General features: G+C 35.0%; 1 protein-coding gene across 1 annotated transcript; it reads left to right on the top strand.

The window, feature by feature from the left end:
• Positions 1–18,478: 18,478 nt before the first annotated feature.
• On the top strand, positions 18,479–20,763 carry LOC141697559 (uncharacterized). The gene is made up of 9 exons (XM_074501995.1): positions 18,479–18,634; positions 18,722–18,994; positions 19,083–19,357; positions 19,459–19,620; positions 19,744–19,845; positions 19,928–19,994; positions 20,098–20,196; positions 20,295–20,345; positions 20,677–20,763. Exons 1-9 carry the CDS (start codon positions 18,479–18,481, stop codon positions 20,761–20,763), a joined length of 1,272 nt encoding a protein of 423 aa, XP_074358096.1.
• Positions 20,764–21,404: the final 641 nt, after the last annotated feature.

Here is a 21,404-nt window from a genome sequence, read left to right on the forward strand (position 1 = left end):
CTAAGTCTCAAAGGGATTTAGGCACTGAGAAACATTCAGTCACACAAGAACCATCTTCTCAAAGGGAAGATGCAGACAAAGAGGCTGCACAAATAATTGTTGATTTTGCTCAAGGTGATATCCTCGCTGATTCTGGAAAACTGCTACAAGAAAAGAAGGCTCATCAGGATGTATTGTCAAAGGTGGATGCAGTTATTAATGATCTTATATTCGAGGATAGTACACAAGAACCTTCACCATTCATTGCTGAAGCAGCTCATAGTCCTCCATCCCCATAAGAACCATCAGTTCAAAGTACTGATGTTGGTCTAGTGCATTCTCATGACAAATCAAATCCTGACACTACAACAACTCCTGATGCTGACCAATTGATAATTCAAGCAGTTTCTACTGATGACTCATTTCTGAGAGCTAGTTTGTTACAACATCCTGATGCTGTGTTTATCCCTCCACTGACATCACTGCCACTTGAGGATTCATCTTTAGGTATTGCTTATTTATATGACAAGCATACTACTCTTCTCAGCCACCTCTTATTTCTTTGCAAAATGTGTGATTGTGCCTTTCTGTGAGATTGTGTGAAAAGATTTTGTGAGAAAATTCAATTTTGAGTGGCAGTCTCCTGTACTGGCAAAATGAGAGGCAGTTTTGAGAGAAGAATTTTATAAGTTTTTCTTTGCTTATAAACCTTCTTATGTGAGAATCATATTACTATTAAAATTAATATATTGTGTGAGAAGTGATGAGATCACTTGAAAATAAATGAGAGATTTAGGTGTTACAATGTTTTCTATTTCAGGATCTCATCAGAAACAGATAATTATTGCTAAGGACCCTCTCAAAGGCAAAACTATTCTACCAAGCTCTGTAAATTCTTCTGAGGGTCTGTCTTGCTCTGATTCTGATGAAGACAGTGATTCTGATGATCCTGACAGAGCTCAGCTAAAGACTTCTATTGATGCATCTAAGAAGTCCAATATTGGTTCTTCTTCACATTTCAATGCTGATACCTCTTATTACAATGCTGATGCTGAGCATTTTCGAAAGGCTGAATGGGATTTTGCATGGAGAGATGCATATACTTCTATCTCCTCAGCTATTGGTATTCGACATGTTCACAGGGCATATGATTGACTTCAAAGTCCTAATCTCAAATTGCATCTCAAGGCTTCTACTATTTTTGTGAAAGGAATTCTCTCTGAACTTGCTGCTATGAAGACATCTCATACCACTTTACAGAACAAGATTGATGCTTTTATGGTTAATCCACTTACTTAGCTGAACTCATAAGTGTGAAGAAAGCTGTTAGAGCTGTGGTTCAATCTCAACAAAGCATGGATACTCGATTTTCTTCCTTGGAAGATAAAGTGTCTTCAATGGCTGATAAACTGGATGCTATGTTTTCTCTTCTTTCAGATCCTGATGCCAAAAAGAGGGAGAAGAGAGCTATCACAAAATGTACACTTGACTCTATTCAATTGAAAGATAAAGATACTGATGATGATGGTGATAAGAATCTAGTTGCTAATATTCTAATTGCTTCTGTTGCTCAACAACCTCAACATTCTAAAAGATCTGGTTCAGGACAAGGAAAGTCTACCGGTGTTCATGAAGTTAGGTACAAGACTAATGCTGATGCTCCTGAAACTGGTGATGTTATAATCTCTAACTTAGCAGATGCTAAAGGATTAATCTTTCTTTACAGACACAAAGAAACAGGTGAAGAGATTGTTCTATATTACAAAGATAAGAGGTTTGAGCAAAAGAATGCCAGAAATGCTCTTGGGTTGATAACTGAAGAATTTCCTGATCTATCAACTTAAGAAGCAGTTATGCAACAGAAGGAGTTAATGGCTCAAATTGAAGCTGAATCAAACACCTCCAAAGGAAAAGGAAAAAGAGGTGGAAGAACTACAAGAGCCAGAGGAAGAAGAGGAAGAGGAAGAATTTCTAATTTAGGTTGAGATTTTGCAATTGATTCTGCATTTCTGAATGTTCTATTCAGAGAAGGTTTTGTTCCTGTACAAGGAAATGATGTAAAAGAAGAAGCTAAGAATGTTGAAGAAATGATCATTCCAAGGAAGAAGAAATCAACCACTGACATTGCTCAAGTTGATATAACAAATACAAATGTGTCTCTTGAAGCAGACACAAATCCTGAGAAAAAGGCAAATCCCAATGCTGTGAATCTGAAAGCTGATTTTGATACTGATGAAAAGGTGATCAAAGTATTGGATGAATTAATTCTTGATGCACATGAAAGAATTGACAAAAGGGAAGCTGATCAAGCTTGTAATGACTATGTGCAAAGAATTCTAAGTTCAAAGAGAGAGCTATGGCAGAAATCAAAAGGAAAGATTCATGACTTGTCTACAAGCTATGCTCCTCTTAGCAAGAAGGATAAAAGATGGAAAGATATCTACTCATTGAGTTATCCTAAAGGATTCAAGCATATTGATTTTATGTCAGCAGGACTAGGGGATCCTACTCCAGAACAGAAGGATGTTGATAAATCCATCAAGAAACCTTCTTGGGTGGAACATAATGAAAAGCTAAAGCTTATCAAAACTCGTACGAGAGGAGGTATTGGTCATTCTGGAATGGAAACTCTGAGGTCTGATTTACTTGACACAGATACTCTGACTGACAATCTTGGTGAGAAGATTACTTCTTCACATTTTGAGAAAGTTGAAGCTGTAAAGATTGTCTACAGAAAGATAAATAATAATGATCTCAGAGAGGAGATTTTGTACTTCTTGAGAGATGGTAAAGTGAAAAGCTTTACTCTGCAGCAACTCTTGATGAAGACTGTGACAGAGTTGAAATATATTCACTATCTTCTTAGAGTTAAGGTCAATGTCACTAGAAACTGGTCTTCTATGATACTTGAGAGTATCAGAAGAAGAGTCATGACCAGAAAAGATAAATACAATGGTGAGTATGTTCCTATGTACAGAACTTACACTGGTCAAGAAATGAAGATGAAAAAAGGAGCTGCAGTTCTGAAAGTTTTTCTCACCAATCCTCAGCTATCTTTCAGTCCTGATCATGAAGATGACAGTTTAAGCTATATGTCAATTGGTGATCTTTAAATAACTAAGTGTTCAATTTCTAAATTAAGATCAGCCATTTATCAGCTTGGGGAAGATACTAAAGAAAAGAAATAGTTGAAGAAAAAGCTTGTCAAAGTCCTTCAAGACAAGGTGGAAGAAAGGTTATACAAATTTCTGGAAATAACTGTCAGTTATCTTAGGATACTGAAGTAAACCTTATTCCGTGTACATTTTGTAACTTGGTTTTGGCATCATTGGGAATGGAATTTATGCTTCATTACATGAAGTATAAATTGGGGGAGATTGTTACGTGCTGATTCTCAATGATCAGAAGAAGCTCAGGATCTGGCTATTCTGGATGTCATCGGGATTTCATGTGCCATCAGGATTTGATGCCCATCAATATCTGCAGAAGCATCAGTATTTGAAGAGAAGTCTGTTGTGAAGATTGAGTCTGTTCCTTATTTTGAGGGATGGATATCTGTTCGTTCTGAGCGATATGACTTTGTATATTCAATTAGAGATATGTATCACTTTCTGTTGGTATTTGATAATGCATATCCTTAAATGATTAGTAGCGGCTGTGTATTATATAAACACAGTTTAGGTCATCACATTGTGATTAACTCGAGATTGTACGACTTATCAGCTCTCAAGAACATCAGTATTTCTTGAGAGAGTTTGTAACAATTTTGATCAGAAATATAAAGAACTGTTATATTTTTATACTTGTTCAAAAAATTTATACAATTATATCCAACCCCCTTAAACAATGGTATCTTTACTGGGCAACAGGATCAATTTATAATGCAATCATGGGAAGAACGAGAATACATGCTTTCAAGGTAGTCCCTTCTTCCTACCATTCAATGATGAAGTTTCCCACCCAGAATGGGATTGGAGAAGAGAGAGGAGATCAAAATATGGCAAGGAGTTGTTATGTGGCCTCTCTTAGGGTTGATGAAGTTGGGGGGCAGGTTCTGCCTATTGAAGATCTGGATATCCGTGAGAATGATGAGAAAAGAGGGAAGCCAGCAAAAGACTTGGTTCCGAATCCTTTGGCTCCCGAGGATCCCGAGAAAGTAACTTTCATCGGAGCATCAGTAGAATAGCCCTTAGAGGGAAGTTGGTGAAGTTTTTTACAATAGAATAGTGATGTATTTGCATGGTTGACGACTGATATGCCAGGCATAGACCCGAAACTGATCACTCACAAGCTGGACGTGGATCCAAATCGAAAGACTATGAAGCAAAAGAAAAGAAGCTTTGCTCCAGAAAGGTAGGAAACTATTAAGCAAGAAGTAGAGAAGCTCTTAGAGGCTGGTTTCATTTAGGAGATACAGTTCCCAGAATGGTTAGCAAACCCTGTGATGGTAAAGAATGCTAATGGAAAATGGAGAATGTGCGTAGATTTCACAGATCTGAATGACGCATGCCCTAAGGACTATTTTCCATTGCCAAGGATATATACATTGATAGATGCTACTGCTGGTCATGCGATGCTGAGTTTCATGGATGGATTTAGTGGATACAATCAGATCAAGATGCATAAGGATGACATCCCTAAGGTATCATTCATCACTGACTGTGGTGTTTTTTGTTATCTTGTTATGGCGTTTGGTCTCAAGAATGCAGGAACCACCTATTAAGGTTGGTAAATAAGATTTTCAATGACCTTATTGGCAAAACTATGGAAGTTTATATTGATGACATGTTAGTCAAGAGTTTGTTAAAAGATGATCATTTAACCCATTTGAGGGAAGCCTTTGAGGTGTTGAGATATCACAAAATGATGCTAAATCCTGCAAAGTGTGCTTTTGGAGTAGGATCTGGGAAATTTTTAGGTCTCATGGTCTCCAAGAGGGGAATCGAGGCTAATCCTGATAAAATAAAGGCTATCCTGGATATAGAACTATCGCGTACCATTAAGGACGTTTAAAAACTCACTGGAAGAGTTACAGCTCTAGGACGATTCATCTCCAAATCTGGAGACAAGTGCTTGCCATTCTTTAAATCCCTGAAGAAGGTTAAAGATTTCGTATGGACTGAGGAAATCCAAGAGGCATTTGAAGGATTAACGAAATATATGGTTCAAGCCCTGTTGTTGGACAAGCCATCTCTGAATGAAACTTTGTAATTATACTTGGCTGTTTCAGAAAATGCCTTGAGTGCTGTATTGGTTAAGAAGGAACTTAAAGTCCGAAAACCCGTATACTATGTTAGTAAAATTCTGCATGGAGCTGAGTTGAATTATTCAACTATTGAGCAGTTTGTTTTAGCCTTGGTGATTGCTTCAAGGAAGTTGCGTCCTTACTTTCAGGCTCATAAAATTGAAGTGCTAACAAATCAGCCATTGAGAAACATCATTCATAGTCCCAAAGCAAGTGGAAGGCTGGTGGAAGGCTGATTAAATGAGCGATAGAATTGGGAGAAATCGACATCAAGTACAAGCCATGAATGACAATAAAAGCCCAGAAATTGGCTGACTTCGTGGTGGAATGTACCATACCCAACCAAGAAGTCGGGGGGAAGGAAGATACTATACCTCAAGACACAGAAAATGATAAAGGAGATAAAGAAAAGGGCATTAAGGAAAAGGAATACTGGGTCGTCTATTTCGATGAAGCATCAAAAACAAATTCAAGCGGAGCAGGGCTAGTTTTACAAAGCCCAGATGGGTTCTTGATTGAATATGCTATGAAGCTAGACTTCCCAACTGCAAATAATGAAGCAGAATATGAAGCTATGATAGCTGGCCTTGGCCTAGCAGGAACATTAAGGGTCAAGAATTTGAACGTCTGTGGTGATTCAAAGCTGGTTATATCCCAGGTCAAGGGAGAGTTTGAGGTAAGGGATGATACAATGGCTAAGTATGTCCGCATAGTAAGGGTTGTGATGACTCAGTTCGATGAATGCCATGTTGAGCACATTCCAAGGGAGGAAAATGTTGGGTTCCGAGCACATAAACGCAACAGAAACAATAATTAAAAAATGTAAAAAATCAGAATTTTTGAAACCCACCGCAGGATCCATGCGAAAAACATATATTTAATTCATAGATCAGATTGTTTACCTTAAGAAACTTTACCAATTGGTTGACTAATGGAGATCCAAAGCTTGTTCAATCACCACGCATCCCGCTCTCGCGATCTACGCTCTATCGGTATCCACACGAATGCTTGAACTCAAGGATTGGATGTGTACTAGCACAAACCCGTTTCTTCTTGCTCTCTCCATCTTCTCCCTTGGTGACTATGATTTTAGTAAAAGTCTTGCTTGCAAAATCAGCCACACAAGAGATATTATATAGAGTGTAGAAAAATAAATTATAACTCTTAACTAATTAGGAATTGTTATTAATTCGAAATTCCTATTTGTATTATAATTAAGTCTCAATTAATTATTTAACAAATAAATTTCATAATTAATATTAGTAAATTCGAATATTAATATTTATCTAATTAATTAAGTCATACTTAATTAATATTATAAATAATTCGAATTACTTTAATATAATTTAAATCCAATTTAAATTAAATAATTTTTTCAAGCATTCTTAGTGTGTGTCCCTATAGGTTATTATTACGTTGGCAACGAATTTTAAATCTAATTTAAAATCATAAACAATGAGCGGCATGTAGTAATACATCATTGCTACCCAAGTAATAATAATTGAATCGGTGATCGATTAAACCTTTTATGAATAATGTACAATGTAATATAATTCCTTTAACCAAATATTATAGATTAAACTGGAGGCGTGTAATGTGTCATCCTCATCATAGTTTAATCCAAGTTTCCTTGATCAATGAGTAGACTATCATATCAAATCAACATTTGAGCGTGGCCACACATTTCATAGTCTAGCTCACACAATAGGCCAATAATATCACTCCTAAAATAGGAGGGTTAAATCCCATCTAGATCATTCATATTTCTCATACGATTCATAATATACCCAATGTCCACTTTTATCATTACCCGGTCAAGGATAACTTTAATGGAATCAATGTATATTAATTCTCGTATATAAATATAATGACTTCAGGTCTAAGGACCATTACATCATTATCACTGTGAGAATTACTTATGACACAACAGGCATGTAGAATCTCACTTTGGGTCTGTCCAAGACCATGTACATATACATCTGCCTGTGTTTTTGACTTTAGTATCACTATACCTATGATCAATGAGATGTGATTATCAGTCAACAAACACACCAATCTTACTGCATTATTATTGTCCCTTAATAATACTACTCGACTAGGGACCTTTAGGAATATTGATACTATTCTCATAATCTCATTTCTAAGTCACGTACTTAGAGATATAGAATTGCATATCATATTCTAAGAACATTTATTAATCTAACATTTATATCAAAGTAAATAAAGAATTAATAAATTATAAAGAGAATAATTGATAGAACATAAACATTAATAATCCTAATGTCTTAAACTAAAGCATCATAGTGTTGTCTCTAGGGCACAAACACTAACAATCTCCCACTTGCACTAGAGCCAATCACCCATATATCTAATACTCATGGAACTAGTATGACCATCGTGCTTCTGCTGCGACAAAACCTTAGTCAGTGGGTCTGCAACACTATCATTACTATGCACTTTACATTTATATCTCCTTGATTATTAATCTCATTAATAAGGTGATATCGCTTAAGGACATGCCTAAACAGTCTTCTTGGCTGTTTCAAAAGTATCAATATATTCAGCTTCCATTATATAATCATCAATGTTCTTGCCGTGAACCATTACAGCTAACATAACTTATATTTAGACAAAACACAAACCAGACATTGAAACATAATCATCCTTGTCTATCCAGAATTTAGGTTAAGAAACTAGTATCAGTGTAACCCTTTACAACCAGTTCCCTATCTTCTCCATATACCAAAAATAAATCTTTTGTCCTCTTAAAGTACTTAAGAATATTCTTGAAAATAATCAAGTGACCCTCACCTGGATTAGAGTGGTATCTGCTCGTCATGCTCAAAGCATACGAAACATCAAGATAAATACATATCATTGTACACATTATAGATCCAATTGTTAAAGCATATGGAGCTTTCTCAAATGGCCCTTATCATCTAATGATTTAGGGGGAAATTATCTTTTGAGATCACTATCCCATGAGACATCGAAACATATCCTTTCTTTGTCCCCTGCATCCTAAAATGATGCAATATTTTATCAATGTATATACTCTGACTAGGTCGATTAATCTCTTCAATCGATCTCTATAGATCTTGATCCCTAATATAGAGGTAGCATCTCCTAAGTCTTTCACCAAGAAATTATTTCTCAACCAAGTCTTAAGAACCAGTAGAGAAGGTATGCCATTCCTTATTTGTTATATGTCATCTACATATAATACTAGGAATGTCACATGGCTCCCACTAACCTTCTTGTAAACACATGGTTCATCTTTATTTTGAATAAATCCAAACTCTTTGACTGTTTCATTAAAATGAATATTCATTCTCCTTGAGGCTTGTTTCAATATATAAATAGATAGAAGCAACAAACTATCTAAGCAAACTTTGGATCGACAAAACCCTCAGGTTGTATCATATATATATCCTCTTCAAGGCTCCCATATAAGAAAGCAGTTTTGACATCCATTTGCCAAATCTCACAGTCAAAGTAAGGAACCATTGCTAACAAAATCCTGATGGACTTGCCCATAGTAACCGGTGAAAAAGTCTCATCACAGTCTATACCATGAATTTGTTTTAAACTTTTTGCCACTAGTCACATCTTATAGGTCTGTACTTTACCATCCAAGTCAGTTTCCTTTTTGAAAACCAACTTGCACCCTATAGGTTTTACCCCTTCGAGTGGATCAACTAAAGTCAATACTTTATTTTGATACATGGATTCCATCTCGGATTTCATGGCCTTTAGACGTCTCTCAGAATTTGAACTATTTATAGCATCTTGGTAGGTGAGAGGCTTATCATTATCCGTAAGCATCACATCACCATCTTGAGTCAAAAGAAATTCATAATTTCTCCAGGGCTCATGGTGAATTCTACTAGATCTATGAATAACCTGTGTTTATTGAAATGATTACTTTCAACATTTTGATGTACATCCTGATCTTATTCCAACTCTGGTTCAATGTTATCATGTGGTTCTCGATCTTCATCGAGATGTATTATCTTCCCACTGATTTTCTTAGAAAGTAGTTCTCCCTCAAGAAATACAGCGGCCCGAGCAACAAACACTTTGTTCTTGGAAGGATTATAAAAACTATACCCTAGTCTCACTTGGATATCCCATAAAATAATATCTATCTAACTTTGGTCCAAGCTTGTCAGAGGCTAAACGTTTTATAAACACTTCACGTCCCCAAATTTTCATAAATGACATGCTATGACATTCATCACTCTATATCTCATACGGATTATTTTGAACCGCTTTAGTCGGAACTTGGTTAAGTGTATATGCAGCCGTTTCTAGAGCATAACCCTAGAACTGAATAGAAGATCCACTTGACTCATCATCGATCGCACTATGTCCAACAATGTAAAATTTCTCCTCTTAGAATCTCTATTCCGTTGAGGTGTTCCAGAAGGAGTAAGTTATGATACACTATCACACTCCTTCAAGAAACTCTTGAAATTAAGGTTCAAGTATTCTCCTCCACGATCTGATCGTAAAACTTTATACTTTTCCCTTGTTTTCTTTTCTACTTCGGCCTTATATTCTTTGAACATTTCAAAAGAATTAGATTTTTTCTTCATAAGAACCACATATCCATATCTACTAAAATCATCAGTAAATGTTATGAAGTAGTATAAGCCCCCCCTTTCCATCATACGCATTCGACCACATACATTATTATGTATAAGTCATAATCGTTCGATGGCCCTTTCACCGGATCAGGTAAAAGAAGCTTTAGTCATTTTTCCAATGAGACAAAGTTCGCATCTTCCGTATGATTCAAAATTAAACTTATCCAAGTATTCATCTTTATGTAACTCAGAAATGTGTTTCTCATTAATATGGCTTAACGACAATGCTAGAGGTAATGTTTGATTTGAGTCAACTTAGATTATATAAATTTTTAACTAATTGTGCAACATTATAAGTCTTATCATTGAAATAGAATAAACAACTATTGTTTATTTATTAAAATGAAAACCTTTCTTGTCCTGACAAGAAATTGACTTAATGTATCCGCTAAAGGCAGACACGTAATAACAATTTATCAAGTTCTCAATCTCGCCTTGTGGGCAAAATTAGGTATCGAGTTCCTTCAATTAGAGCAACAACTTTTGCTCCAATTCTAACCCTATACCTGAAGCTTGACCATTGCTAGTCTTCTTCTTTAGATCTTCCAAATAAGCTCGATAATTTAACTTCCATTCATCCAGTTATTTCCACAGAAATGACAATCATCTCCTTTAGCAATACCACTATTAGGCTTCGAAATCCCTTTGGGATTGGACTTTGGTTTGACACTGAATAAGATCAAATCTTCACCTTGCTTGTCCACTTTCCTTTCCCATTTGCATTCCATGTGTACATCATTAATATGAACGTAATTCATGCCTTTACCGTGTTATTTTCAGCAGTTCTAAACATGTTTAACAACTCAGTGAGTGTTCAGTCTATCTTATTCCTTTTGTTCTTAACAAACTAAGAATATAAGTTGTTCAAAGATTGTTTGATCAAATCAAGTTGAGTCTCTAGACTATTCTTGAAACCTAAAATATCAAGGTACATATACCTATCATCTTTAGAACATGTGGTCCAACCAAATATCATTCTCCCATTAATGCAAAAATATGGTGCCTTATTATTGTCAAATCTTTCTGACGAGCCTATCTTTCAAACATCCTTTGAAGGTACTCAATCATATCATAAGCATCATTATGCTCTTGTTGCTTCTAAAGCCCAACACTCATAATTACAAGCATGAGACATAAAACATCAGTTGCATAATCAATTTGCTTCTGGTAAGCATTTTGTTCAACACATGTTTCATTCTCAGCTAAAAGAAATAAGGGAGGGGTTTGAGTGACATCCTTGAACCCGAGGACAATCCTCAAGTTTCCATGTCAATCGAGAAAATTATTTCATGTCAGCTTGTCCTTCTCAAGGACTATTACATAGAGAAGTTATTTGTGTTATTTGTCATTGGATATCTACAATATTAAAGTGCATAAAATGACTTAGTCTATAGATGATCGTTAAATTATGTTCAAGTGATTATTCATATATATATTCTCAATATATATATCTCCCACTATTTTTATCAAATCAATAGCCCTAACTATTAATTTGGAAAAAATATCTTCTATATCCTTTCTAGTGAGCCAAGATCCATATTTCACCATGCGTTAGGTCAGCTTTGGCTTTTTTCCTAAAACATGATTATTTAGGTAGACAACATTTGTCAATTATATCAACTATATAACTCATGGATAGCTTGGTAGAACAACATTTGTTCATATTTATCTAATAAATCTCGCCAAACTCTATGCCTCTAAGTTCACAATCCTATTGTGATAACTTAGTTAAGTCAAACCCAATAGTTAAAAAGTATCAATATACTTTAACACATCGCCCACGATAGATAGGAGTACTTCACTTTGGTGAACCCACTCCTGGTCGATCTAGGGGTTAACGCATTGGACTCATTGGAAGAGATTCCCAATATTAACTTAATATTAACTTTAGGATTTTATTAATTTTAAAACGATCATAATCCCATTATAAAGAGATTACCAATTTTTCCTTGAATAAAATACTTCAAATCAATATTCGTCAATGGTTTGATTTCCAGGTAGTGAGGGAGTCATAACGGTCTCGCTTAAAACCCACAACCTTACTAGTTCAATGAACTCGCTTTTGACAAAATCGCGCCATGTCAGAAACAAAGAAAATTTGTATTTTATTTCGTGTTTCATAAACACGAGAATCTAATAATCGTTTGTTCATTTTAAAATCTTGGATCGTTACAGATTTTATCTTATTTAGCAAGCATGGCATGGGTATCGTATCTAATACATACATCCTTAATCTAATTAAGCATGCATCTTTATAAACTACTCTACACATACATTCATCATATGCGCATATATATGTAAAGTGCAATAAATAAACGTGGTTGGTTATGGCTTCATCCTATGTGATCTTTATCAAGCTAATGACAAAGATCTAGGTCAATCTAAGGTGGAAAATAAATACAGGCTAACTATTATATGTCTTCTTTCTTGTATTGCTTCCTTGGATGGCCTTCGTGTGGGATTACCCTTGATCTTCAAATCTTCATGTCTTCATGTACATTACAAGAATGAAATATGAAAACTAATCTAATGAACTTACAAGAAAAACTCGAGTTATATTCGAGATTTAATAATTACAAGAATAAACGACATGCAAGCCGTATTTGAAAAACCAAAACCATTAACCTAAGGTCATAAGCCATAACCATCCATCATGCTCAATTAACACAAAATAACATGTTAAAACACATAATCTGATCTTAACATATCATACCCATCATGATATAATCATAAAAACCAAATATTAAAAAAAAATCAGAAAATTCAAAATTAAATCTGATAACATTAAATCACAGATTACAGGGTCTAAACGACGTCAAATGCCTTACATATCAGTCGATGATAGATTCATCTATCAGTTACGTTCAGACGCTCGATTCCATATTAAATAGCATATTTGTTCGTCAAAATCGGACACCAGACACATATTTCAGCAAATCCGCTGCATCCGTTTCAGAATCGTATCAAATATGATTCTTATAATGAGAATAAACACAAAATATGTATATATCAGTATATATACATATTAAATAATCATCATATGATTATACAACTCTCATGAATATCATATATTCAAAACATATATATACATACGCATATATAAACATAACAACATGTACAACATACAAAATCACATACATAACAATCATGAAATATCGTATACGTTTTATCATTATAAAACCAGTAAACATATAAATGAATTAAATACTTTTCGCAAGTAGCTCTGATGTCATTGTTGGGTTTCGAGCACATAAACGCAACAGAAATAATGATTAAAAACATAAAAAAAAATCAGAATTTTCGAAACCCACTAGAGGATCCATGCGAAAAACATATACTTAATTCATAGATCAGATTGTTTACCTTAAGAAGCTTTACCAATTGGTTAACTAATGGAGATCCAAAGCTTGTTCAATCACCACGCATCCCGCTCTCGCGATCTACGCTCTATCGGTATCCACACGAATGCTTGAAATCAAGGATTGAATGTGTACTAGCACAAACTCATTTCTTCTTGCTCTCTCCATCTTCTCCCTTGCTGGCTAGGGTTTTAGTAAAAGTCTTGCTTGCAAAATCAGCCACACAAGAGATATTATATAGAGAGTAGAAAAACGAATTATAACTCTTAACTAATTAGGAGTTATTATTAATTTGAAATTCCTATTTATATTATAATTCAGTCTCACTTAATTATTTAACAAATAAATTTCATAATTAATATTAGTAAATTCGAATATCAATATATTATCTAATTAATTAAGTCATACTTAATTAATATTATAAATATTTCAAATTACTTTAATATAATTTAAATCCAATTTAAATTAAATAATCCTTCAATCATTCTTAGTGTGTGACCCTATAGGTTATTATTACGTTGGCAACGAATTTTAAATCTAATTTAAAATATTAAACAATGAGCGGCATCTAGTAATACATCATTGCTACCCAAGTAATAATAATTGAATCGGTGATCGATTAAACCTTTTGTGAATAATGTACAATGTAATATAATCCCTTTAACCGAATATTATAGATTAAACTAGAGGCATGTAATGTGTCATCCTCATCATAGTTTAATCCAAGTTTCCTTGATCAATGAGTAGACTATCATATCAAATCAACATTTGAGCGTGGCCACGCATTTTATAGTCTAGCTCACACAAGAGGCCAATAATATCACTCCTAAAATAGGAGGGTTAAATCTCATCTAGATCATTCATATTTCTCATACTATTCATAATATACCCAATGTCCACTTTTATCATTACCCGGTCAAGGATAACTTTTAATGGAATCTATGCATATTAATTCTCGTATAGAAATATAATGACTTCAGGTCTAAGGACCATTACATCATTATCACTGTGAGAATTACTTATGATACAACAGACATGTAGAATCTCACATTGGGTCTGTCCAGCACCATGTATATGTACATCTGCCTGTGTCTTTGACTTTAGTATCACTATACCTATGATCAATGAGATGTGATCATCAGTCAACAAACACGCCAGCACTACTAGAAAATCAGCATTAGACATCGCACATTAGACATCAGTCAGAAAAGTCACTGATGTTAAAAGCTTTTTTTACATCACATAAAAAAAGTGATGTCTTTTTGGTATGTTTACATCAGCTTTTGAGTAAAATGATGTCTAAGTTGTTCTTTTAAAAACTACGTCACATCAGTTAACATATAAACCGATGTCCAATTTCTTTTTAACATCGGTTGACATAATAACCGATGTCTAAGCTCAATTTTAAAAAATTAGAGCCCGCTGCTTCTCCCTTTTGCTCCCCGCCTTTAGCCAAATTCCCCCCCTTAATATATTTCCCTATCCCGCCTATTCACTCATTCACTTTAATAACATTATAACATAAAATTAAAAATAAATCAAAATCAAAACAAAAACAAAAAATTATAATCTCCACAAAAACAAAAACTCATTCACTCATCCCCCTTTCTCTCTCGACTGTTAAACCTAGAACTCTAAAATGTATGCTTACTGTCTTTCCCCCTTTCCGATTAGACCTTGAATCTCCAATTAAACCTCTCAATTTCTTCAACTTTCTAAACCTAGAACTCATTTGTTTCAATTTTTGTGACAGATTCGAAGATTAAGGAGTTAAGTATGTTCATTGAAGTTTAAGGTGAGGAGTAGAGTTTCTTGGAGCTAAATCTTGTAGCTAAGGGTTTATTAAAGCTTAAATCTCGGAGCTAATTAAGTTGGATTTTGGTCTTGGAGTTTGTTGCTGTGTTTTTTGGGATTTTGGAGCTTGCTTTGTTAGGTATATTCTTCTTTACATATCTATTTATATATGTTTGGGCTGCATGTATATATTTGTGTAGTTGTATGTATGCATGTGAAATTGAAATGTGTAGTTGTTGCATGTGTAGTTGTATGTGTAGTTAAAATACAGATTTACATGTAATAACAAGTGCTTGTATATATTTGTGTTTGTGTTGTTTGTAAATATATTTGTGTTTGGGGCTTGTTGTTGTAAATAGCATGGTTTATGAGTGAATATAGGAATTTTATATTGATTATACTAGGTAGTAAATGTACTATAGTATATAGTAAATTAATATGTTATTTGACAATCAGGTAGTTTGAGAATAGCATGGACAAATCTTGGATTTTCAAAGATAGGGACACACTTGACTATGAAATCGGGGTAGAAGAGTTTTTGATATTTACCGAGGAAAATGCTAGTGATCCTAAAAGAATCCCCTGCCCCTGTAAAAGATGTGCTAACTTCAAAAAATTTGCAGTTAAGATTATCAGGGGACATTTATATGAAAATGGTTTTAGTCTGGGGTACCTTGATTGGATTTGGCATACACAAGGGTCTGCAAGTAGGTCATCAGTTAAAAGAAATGCTCCGACCCCTGCCCCTGCACCTACGTCTGCCCGCGCACCGATACCTTCCCCTGTCCTTGCATCAGAAACAGTCAATGTTTGTGATGCTGCATATAATTCGAGTGGGTACAATAATGAGTCGTATCAGTTTAGGAGATTTGTGGCTGATGCTGAACAGCCTTTGTATGAGGGTAGTGAATGTACTAAGTTGGAGTCGATGCTAAAATTGCACAATTGGAAAGCTAGGTTCGGAATTAGTGATAGTGCCTTTAACGATTTGCTGTCTACCGTTGGCTCTCTCCTTCCTAAGGACAATGTGATGCCACCTAATGCATATGAAGCCAAGAAAACCTTATCCGACTTGGGCCTAGAATACATAAAATATCACTCATGTCCAAACAATTGCATACTGTATCGGGGGGTAAATGTTGATGCTTCCGAGTGTCCTAAGTGTCGTTTATCTCGCTGGAAGTTAGGAAAGGATGGTAAAATAAGGATTAATGTTCCTGCTAAAGTAATGGGGTATTTTCCAATTATACCGAGATTCAAACGGATGTTTAAATCTCCTTCTATATCTGAACTAATGACCTGGCACTCAAAGCAGCGAATAGAAGACGGAAAGATGCGGCATCCAGCCGACTCTCCTTCTTGGAGAAATATCGACTATAGGTGGCCTGCTTTCGGTAGTGATGCATGAAATATTCGTTTGGCATTGTCTGCAGATGGTATAAACCCACATACTAACGGTCTAACCAATAGATACTCTTGTTGGCCAATAGTATTAGTGACTTATAATCTTCCTCCGTGGTTATGTATGAAGAGGAAATTTATGATGCTAACAATTTTAGTTTCCGGTCCACATGAGCCTGGCAATGACGTTGACGTATATTTATAGCCTTTAATCGATGATTTAAAGAAGTTGTGGGAAGAAGGTGAACCAAATGTTTATGATGCATACACCAAGTCATATTTCACTTTAAAAGCAATTTTATTGTGGACAATAAATGACTTTCCTGCATATGGAAATCTGTCCGGATGCGTTAATAAAGGTTATATGTGTTGTCCAGTATGCGCTGATGATACAGTTGCCAAGTATTTAAGCCATATCAGGAAGATGTGTTACCAAGGCCATCGGCGTTACTTGGCTAGGAATCATCCATATAGGAAGCAAAAGGCCGCTTTTAATGGAGAACAAGAATTAGGGCAGGCACGTCAACCTCTGTCTGGAGAAGAGGTTTTATTGCAGCAAGATAAAATTAAATTTCAGTTTGGGAAGGAAGTAAGTAAGTCAAAGAAGGTTGATTGTCCATGGAAGAAAAAGTCAGTTTTTTTCGAATTAGAATATTGGAAGTTTCACCATGTTCGTCATTGTTTAGATGTCATGCACGTCGAGAAGAACGTGTGTGATAGCTTGATCGACACACTACTAAATATGAAATCTAAGTCTAAAGATAGTGAAGCTTCTCATCTTGACATGATTGACATGGGGGTTAGGGCTGATCTAGCTCCACAAAAAGGAGAAAAAAAACCTACTTACCCCCTTCGATTTTTAATTTGTCCAAGGCAGAAAAAAAGAAAATGTTGTCATCGTTAATGCACATGAAGCTTCCTTATGGACACGCGTCGAAATTAAAAACTGTGTTTCCATGGAAGAATTAAAGATGTTTGGGATGAAGTCCCACGACTACCACATCTTACTCCAATAACTGCTTCCTATTGCAATTCATGCGGTACTTCCAAAAACAGTCAGGGTCACCATAATTAGGTTGTGTTTCTTTTTTAATGCTTTGTGCATCAAAGTTGTAGACGTATCGAAACTAGATAAATTTCAATCAGATGTAATAGTAACTTTGTGTGAGTTGGAAAAAATCTTTCCTGCATCATTTTTTGATATAATGATATATCTCATAGTGCACTTGGTTCAGGAATTACGGTTATGTGGGCCGGTATTTTATAGATGGATGTATGCATTTAAGAGGTTTAATAAGGTGTTGAAGAGTTACGTACGCAACCGTTATTACCCCGAAGGCTGTATAGCTGAATGCTATCTGGGAGAAGAATCAGTAGAATTCTGCCAAGAGTTTGTCAAGCAAGCTTGCACCACTGCTGGTCTTCGTAAAGATGAAGGCAAGTTAAGTGGTCCATTATCTGTTGTGACAATGAAATCAATCGATGAAAAAGAGCGGGATGAAGCTCATTTACATGTTCTTCTAAACAACATTGAAGTACAGCCATATATTTTGTAAGAATTTATTAATTTGTGGTTGTTCAATTAATATATAAATTATATATTTAGTGGCTAGTTAATGATTATATAATTTATGTTAGAATGCATAAGGAGTATCTAGAGGGAATCCATCAAGGAAAAAAGAAAAGTGTTCATTGGCTCTTGAGAGAGCACAATCGCCTTTTTGCCGATTGGTTTCTAGAAAAAGTTAGTATTTTTATAGTTTCATTTGTGCCTAATTTATTTGCTCTGTAGTAATATGGAATTTAGAAGTATTTTGTTTCTAAAAATGTGTAGGTTAGTAGTGAAATGAAGGAGAATCCTGGAGGAGTTTCAGAGACAATAAGATGGATAGCCGGAAAACCATTCGGGGAGGGTTCGAGGAGTTGGAGGCTTTGTTAGCCCATCAATTTTCTTTAATTTACCAAATGGAAAAAGAAGTAGAATAACCAAAGCTGAGCTGTTGGCCCGGGATTGTGAGAGGGATGCAGAGTTGGAGAAGGCCAAGCAAGAGATGGCGAAGGAAATGGAGAAGACAAGGCAGGAGTTGGCTGAACTGAAGGGCTTACTCAGTAAAGCAAATATTTCATCTCCTCTGGTTTCGGAAAAAGCAAGTTGTGATGCTGAAATAGTTGATGATCAAATGGATCCTTTTCCACGAGAGAATAAGGTAAAATAACAAGCACATTAATTAATTTAGCTCGACATTATTCAAGCATTCGTCATAGTTACTCGATAAATATATATATGTGTGTAGGCTGGTCCACAAAAATGTGAGTTGGCTGTGGGCAAAATAGAAAATAAGGTGGCATTTGGCTTGTTGTTTGACGATGATGATATGAACAAATCTATTCACGGATTGCCAATGCAGCCTGGTTGTGCTCGTGTCTCAGTGGATGGGCCAATCCAAGGACAAGCCAAGATTCCTGTTCCGGTAGTCGGTGAGATTGAAACAGTAGAGCAGGCTGTTGGCTCCTACATCTCATGGCCCCGCGACTTAATCATATTCCCAGATGCCCCTGGTACCGCGGTATATATTTTTACATCTATGTTTTATTGGATCTCGCACTATTATATTAACTCTATATTTATTTTAATAAATTTGATAATATTTTCAGAAAAGTAAAAGGAAAGGGAAAAATCCTTTAACTGATTTGCATAAGATTAAGTCCTTATTTGAGAATATGGAAATCAATAAAAATGTTCCGAAGCGCTTTCGGTTGTTGTATAAACATGCAACGACATTCATGAAGTCCACTGGAAACTCCATTCAAATCCCGTGCGATGCGGAGGTTTTTGGTGTTGAGAAAAGAATTTTCATTTTGCATGAAAACATAATTGCCTTGCTTGAGTTTAAAATGATTGGCCAAGCAGCAATTTCTGCATACATGGCGTGAGTAGTATAAATTTTTTAATTATTGTCTTGTCTTCTTGTTGATAATTTCTGCATTTATATTCTTGTTTTTTTATAATTTCATTTTATTTGCAATGCAGATACTTGCATTGCATGGTTTGTGAAAATGAAAATTTGGAGCAATTTGCTTTCTGTGATCCCGGAGTCTCGTTTACCTTGAACAATAATTTTGAAGATAATTTGGTTAGTCGATTTAAAGAGGGTAATCCTGATCGTCTCTTTTTTATGCCACATAATAGCAAGTAAGTACATAAATAATGTCTCCAGATTTATTATAAATCGCTTTATTTATTTATAAGCATGAAATTCAAAATGATATAATTCTGATATTAATTCTGTTTATTATAAATATTTATAAAAAATAGCTGCCATTGGATATTGGTTGTGATTTGGGCGGGCGAGGTTTTCATACTCAATCCTCTGCCTCGTTCAACTACCTATCCCGAGTTGGAAAAAGCAATATCAAGGTATTTGCATTTAATTTCGAGTGATTATTTTCATTATTGAGATATCAATCAATTTGTGTTATTGATACTGCTAAGATGACAGGGCTGTGATTGCGTTCAATATTCAGGCCGGAAGGGGAAATAAAGCACCGACTATCAGATATGTTACCGTAAGAACCAGGGGCATTAATTTACTTATTAGTCAGAGTTTTTTCGGTTAGATAGGGGCATTAATTTACTTATTAATTGGTCTGAATTTTTTGGATTAAATAGGGATGCCCCAAACAGCCCGGTGGAACTGAATGCGGCTATGTTGTTATGTGGTATATGAAACAAATTGCCATGGATAATGAAATGACATTTGTCAAAAAGGTATATTTTTTTGCTTAATTCATTCTTGATATAACTGGTGTACATATAATTTGTGGTAGAATTCATTGTTACTAATTCCTGTGTGTTACACTTTTCAGTGGTCGAAAAAGAATCGAAAGGTGACTGTTGCCAAGGCTGAGCTGGACGAGGTTCGATGTGAGACTCTTAGCCATATCGAGTCCTTCTTTTAAAAAGGCCTAATCTGCAGCTCCTTTATGTAGACTGAATTTGTAAGAATTTGTAAGAGCTACTAGTGGTTTTTATTGATAAATATAATGGGGGAACTTTAGTTGGTAAATTTTTGTTTGGGATGAACTATGTAAATGATCGATGGTGGATGTCTAGTACTTGCTATTGCAGTTATGTAGTTTGTTTGGATTATGAAGTTTGGTTGGTGGTGGATATATGTACGTAATTGGTATAATCTATGGTAAATCAATGAATGTATGTTTGTTTTTGCATTTTTTTTGGTTTGGTTAGTTTTGGAATGGTAAAATGGCAGTTGGTATGTTTTTGGATGACTCTTGTTTGGGTGTTGGGCATTTGATTAAAACAGGGGATTCATGAATAAAAAAAATAAACAAACATCACTTCATGAACAAAATAACTGATGTAAAATGTAGTCAAATAAGACATTTTATTCAATAAACTGATGTCATAAGCAGGCACATATATCAGCTAACAAGAAATGACTGATGTAAAACAATATAATAGATATCACATTTTGAAAGAACTGATGTTAAACACACACAAAGACATCGGTTCCATTAAAAAAAGAAAGGTACGACATCGCTTCTAATAAAAGACTGATGTAATATGTTAAGTTACACATCAGTTTAACAAGTTTTTCGATGTTAATGTATCATATTGCTTTATATGTGATAAGTTTAAAATGATATACATGACATATGAATGAATAACTGAAACCATAGTGAAGGTATACATTGAAGAAAAATACATCACATTGTTAAGAAAAACGATGTCTAAACTGTGTATAGACATCGGCTAATAAGCGATGTGTAATGCACCTACCTTTCTCATCGCATGCAAAGACATCGCTTGGATTTTAAATAGACATCGGCTAATAAGCGATGTCTATCGACAAATTTCTAGTAGTGCAGTCTTAATGCATTATTATTGTCCCTTAATAATAATACTCGACTAGGGACCTTTAGGAATATTTATACTATTCTCGTAATCTCATTTTT

This window comes from Apium graveolens, chromosome 11 (assembly GCF_009905375.1).
Source record: "Apium graveolens cultivar Ventura chromosome 11, ASM990537v1, whole genome shotgun sequence".
Classification (NCBI taxonomy): domain Eukaryota; kingdom Viridiplantae; phylum Streptophyta; class Magnoliopsida; order Apiales; family Apiaceae; genus Apium; species Apium graveolens.